General features: G+C 38.2%; 1 protein-coding gene across 1 annotated transcript in view; it reads left to right on the top strand.

The window, feature by feature from the left end:
• Window positions 1–1,576: 1,576 nt before the first annotated feature.
• The window catches only part of SCAMP1 (secretory carrier membrane protein 1), a gene marked incomplete at its 5' end in the record, with an annotated part of 6,053 nt that continues 3,048 nt past the window's right edge, over window positions 1,577–4,581 (top strand). The window contains 2 exons of the mRNA XM_010160343.1: window positions 1,577–1,736; window positions 2,499–2,600. Of these exons, the coding sequence (XP_010158645.1) occupies window positions 1,577–1,736; window positions 2,499–2,600 (262 nt within the window). The remainder of the gene's footprint in view (window positions 1,737–2,498; window positions 2,601–4,581) is intronic.

Below are 4,581 nucleotides of genomic sequence, written 5' to 3'. Positions count from 1 at the left end.
TAGTGATTCTATGATTCTATGACTCGCTCCAACGGGTCTGTAACCTTCTCACGCTGGGAGCTGGACGCAGCACTCCAGGTGGGGTCTCACAGGAGCAGAGTAGAGGGGGAGAAACCCTTCCCTCAAGCTGCTGGCCACACTTCTCCTGATAGGCACAGAAGTTCTGAAGTGACTTGCTTTGCTGACCTCTGGGAACATTGCTAAGATGAGATGCATTAAAATATTTTTATTTAAAAGTGCAAAGATTTCTGTTTCTGGTGACTCATAGAGGGAAATATGATTTGTCTGAGGGAAATGTTTTGAGTTTCCTCAGCCTTTCATGCAATGCTGTGGGCATTTTGCTTTAAGATTTTTTCCCACTAAGTCGATTTAGGGCGTAGTGCTGATTAAGAGGGAAGCAGAGCTGAAGGAGTCCTTTTTTCAGAACCTTTATTATGTTGCCAGTTCTTCTCTTAACTTTACCTTCAAATAGAATTACTAAAATGATCCTCTGAACATAAATAAAATAACTTGCAAAAAAAAAAAAATTGCATGGAGTAGGTTGTGCACCCTCAGTTACAAATATTCCGCTTTATCCTGCTCCACAAGGACAGCCACTGTCCCCTGAGATAGCAGGACCACTCCCGAATCACTGGTGAACAGTGCTTGAACAGAGACAAATAGATGTTCATCTTTTAAGTGTGGCAGAATTCACTTGTGTGCCAGGGAGCGTGAAGGTAGTGGTTGTCGTGTTTCTTAATGCTGCTGTGTCTTTCTCTCTTGCAAGAACTAAATATATTTGAAATAAGCTAGGAAGTTGTAATGCCAACGCCTTTTCTTTGGTAGAAATTTCAGTGGTTAACCTATAACGAGCTCTGCCAATGAGAAAATGCTAGTATTGAGCTGAGAAAGGACCACCAAGAAGGCGGATGTTGAAGACCGGTGTTAGAACAAATATCTGAATACGCAGGACGTATTAACGCATCTAGAACAGCTTCTTGCAGTTTGTGTTCTGTTGAGAAAATCTTTTACTGATTGGGCGTTCTTTTTGTTGTGTTGCATGGAAGACAAAGAGCTTTACACTCTTGGAAATTTTAATTTTCCAAATTAATTTGGAATTAATTTTTAATTTCTAATTTTAATTTTTAAATTAGAGTGTGAGCAGTGCTGAATTTATGATGCATTTTATATAATTTATAAGCTTTCTCTCAAAAATTATTGAGTGTTCTGTTAAATATCTGTATCCAGTTATTACTCTAGGAAAAGTAGCAATGATTTGAGCTGTAGAAACCTCTTTGTTCATAATTTTAAGTTTAAAAATGTTTTTCTTCTATGACAGGATTTTTTTCCTTCACCATATACCTGATGGTACTTGAGATTTCATGTTTAGTACTTTCACCTGTGAATGTTTGCCTGAAAATTAGAAAAATTGTATAAAAATCAGCATATTGCTGAGTGTATTTAGAGGGTGTTGATTTATTGTCAGCATGCTGATGTTTTGTTTAAAACAGCTCAGTTTCACTATTACTTTAACATTTGTAATAATTTATTGTATAAATATAACTTAATTAATTATATTCTGCTTTTGCTTCTGCAGTCCATACAGTGACACTGTTTCTTAATATCTTTGGATGTTTGGCCTGGTTTTACGTTGATGCTACGCGAGGGGTTGATTTTGGATTGAGTGTTCTCTGGTTCTTGCTTTTTACCCCTTGTTCTTTTGTCTGCTGGTACAGACCACTTTATGGAGCTTTCAGGTAACAACTTCAACTTGACTTAGGATATTTAAAAGCTTGTTGAAATGCGTTAACTTTCCGGAATTTGCTTGATTATCATTATGATAATCTTTTAATATGCTTTCACTAGAAATAAGTAGTATGTTTGCCATAAATGCAATTGTTGTATTTGAGACATAGATGGCAAAAGCTAGGAATATAATGGAATAGCCTTTGAAGTATTTATAGCTTCTGTCATTCACAGAATATTTGTAGGCGGTATTTAACTGTAATTTAAACAGCAAACCTATTCTGTATATTTTGCATTTAAGCAAGAGCTGCTTCAGGGTTCTGGTCTGCACTGTGCTTCAGTAACTCTGTATTAGATTTTATCTCCTTTTACTGGTAAAACATTGTCTTCCCATCCTGCCAGCACTGTGAACTTCAGTCTGAAAAGTGAGGAGAATTCTGTTCTTCGTTTATTGTAGCAAAACTCCTGTGTTTAGTCTAAGCAGCCTGGCTGTGTGCTGAAGAGAACACTAAGGAATAGTGTCTTGCTGCTCTTCTCATCTCTGTCAGAGGCGGAGGGGGCAAAGATACTATATTAAATAAGTGACTCTTGCAGATAAACACACTGCAGAACCCTGCAATTACTGATACTTCATGACACTGTCAGTAAATGAAAGTACTTTTACTCTAGTTCACACTGAAAAAAATGTTTAGATTGGTACAAAAGTAATTGCAAAAAGTCATTAATTTCCTGGCTGCTTTAATCTTTTCTTTTCCCCCCCCCTCCTCTTTCAGGAGTGACAGTTCATTCAGGTTCTTTGTGTTCTTCTTTGTATATATCTGTCAGTTTGCTGTACATGTACTTCAAGCTGCAGGATTTCAAAGATGGGGAAACTGGTGAGTATTCATTCTGCTGCAGCATTGTACTGTCTGTAAGACACGCGCTCAAAATTGACACAGCACCTGCAGTACAGTCAGTGTGGGGGTTTTTTCAAAAAATATCATTTGTTCACTCGAATTGTTAGATTTAGCATTCAAAAAAAAAGGCATTTTTGGAGTGTTTTTTAACTAGCAGAAGTGGGTGAAATGTATCCCAAAAGCGTGAGTGTTACTAGGCTGGACAAAATTTTACACCTTCAATGTAAACCACTTAGAACCATTCCTTTATACATTACCTCCTCAATTTTGCAGGTGTGTGTGGAGATGTTACTTGATCTAAAGGTAAAGACATTAAGCAAAACTTAGGAAAATAAGAAAAAGAAAAAACTGAAAATAATTTAGACCGTAATACTTTACCGTTTGTGTATTATTTTATATCATTAGTTATATCTTAATAAATAGCAAGCATATTGATATATTTAGTAAACTTATGGCAAAAATGTGAAGAATGAGTCAACAGTGTATTCAGCTGAATATAGAATCATAGAATCATAGAATGGTTTGGGTTGGAAGGGACCTTAAAGACCATCTAGTTCCAACCCCCCTGCCATGGGCAGGGACACCTTGCACTAGACCAGGTTGCTCAAAGCCACATCCAGCCTGGCCTTGAAGACATCCAGGGATGGGGCATCCACATCATCTCTGGGCAACCTGTTCCAGTGCCTCACCACTGTCTCTGTGAAGAATTTCTTCCTGACATCTAATCTAAACCTCCCTGATTTCAATTTATACCCATTACCCCTTGTCCTGTCACTACAGGCCCTTGTAAAAAGTCCTCTCCCAGCACCCTTGTAGGCCCCCTTCAGATACTGGAAAGCTGCAATGAGGTCTCCTCGGAGCCTCCTCTGCTCCAGGCTGAACAAGCCCAGTTCTCGCAGCCTTTCGTCATAGGAGAGGTGCTCCAGCCCTCTGATATAGTGGTATGCATTTGATATAACTTGAAAAGCTCGTTTTCCCAAGTCAACTCCTTATTCTGTAATCGTTGATTTTTTTTCTTTTTGCTGCTTCTATGTTTATGAGCTTTTACATGAGAAGCTTTTATGTGTTTTAACTTGTCCAATATTCAGATTTTACAAGGAAAAGCTATTGGGAATCAGTCACCATCCTTGGAAAAAAAAACCCACCAAAAACCATTAATTAATTAAAAGTGTGATTGTAGTAGCCAGCTGGCAGTGTGGAGAGCCGTGGCTGAGTAACGACGCTACTATGTACCAGTGCTTTTTGCTGCAAAACAGCAGTGCTTTACAACTACAGTGCAAGGAAAGATCCTGTTATTGTTTTTGCTCTCCAGTCCACTTTTGCTTTGTCATGGATACATTGATTAACACAGTAGACAAGTATTTTAGAGGGTCAGCTCTCAAAGCATGCGCAGTGTGTTTCAAAGGATACTTGGGGAGGGGCTATGAAAGTAGTCAGATCATCAGAAAACGCTAACTGAAATTTGGATTTTGGAGTTTTGTGGTCCAGTGGGACATAGGGGATGTCAAAACAACACGAACAGGTAGAGGAAAGTTTTACGGTTGTTTGGGTTTATAGAAATGTTTTCCCTTTTTTTTTTTTTCCTGTGGAAGAATCTTTTCCATCTTGATGTTTTATTTTTCTTAGGCAGCTTTCTTACAGCTTTAAGATTGGTATTTTTTCTCTTGGTGTTTCAATTTTGAAGAATGGGGAAATATTTGAGGTCGATACTGAACAGTAGTCTTTTCTGTTAGTTAACCTAAGGCCATCTGCTTTAAAAATCTGTTATATTAGCCTCATTCCAGAAAGCATCATTGTGTAGATTGAATTCATAAAATCATACAACAGTTTAGGTTGGAAAAGACCCTTAAGATCACCAAGTCCCACTTTTAACCTAACACTGATACCAGCCCTCAACCATGTTCCTAAGCGTCTTGTCCACACCTCTTGTAAAACCCTCCAGGGTGGTGACTCAACCACC

The sequence above is a fragment of the Eurypyga helias genome, unplaced genomic scaffold (genome assembly GCF_000690775.1).
Source record: "Eurypyga helias isolate BGI_N326 unplaced genomic scaffold, ASM69077v1 scaffold23161, whole genome shotgun sequence".
Classification (NCBI taxonomy): Eukaryota; Metazoa; Chordata; class Aves; order Eurypygiformes; family Eurypygidae; genus Eurypyga; species Eurypyga helias.
This window is presented reverse-complemented; position numbering and strand designations above follow the sequence as displayed.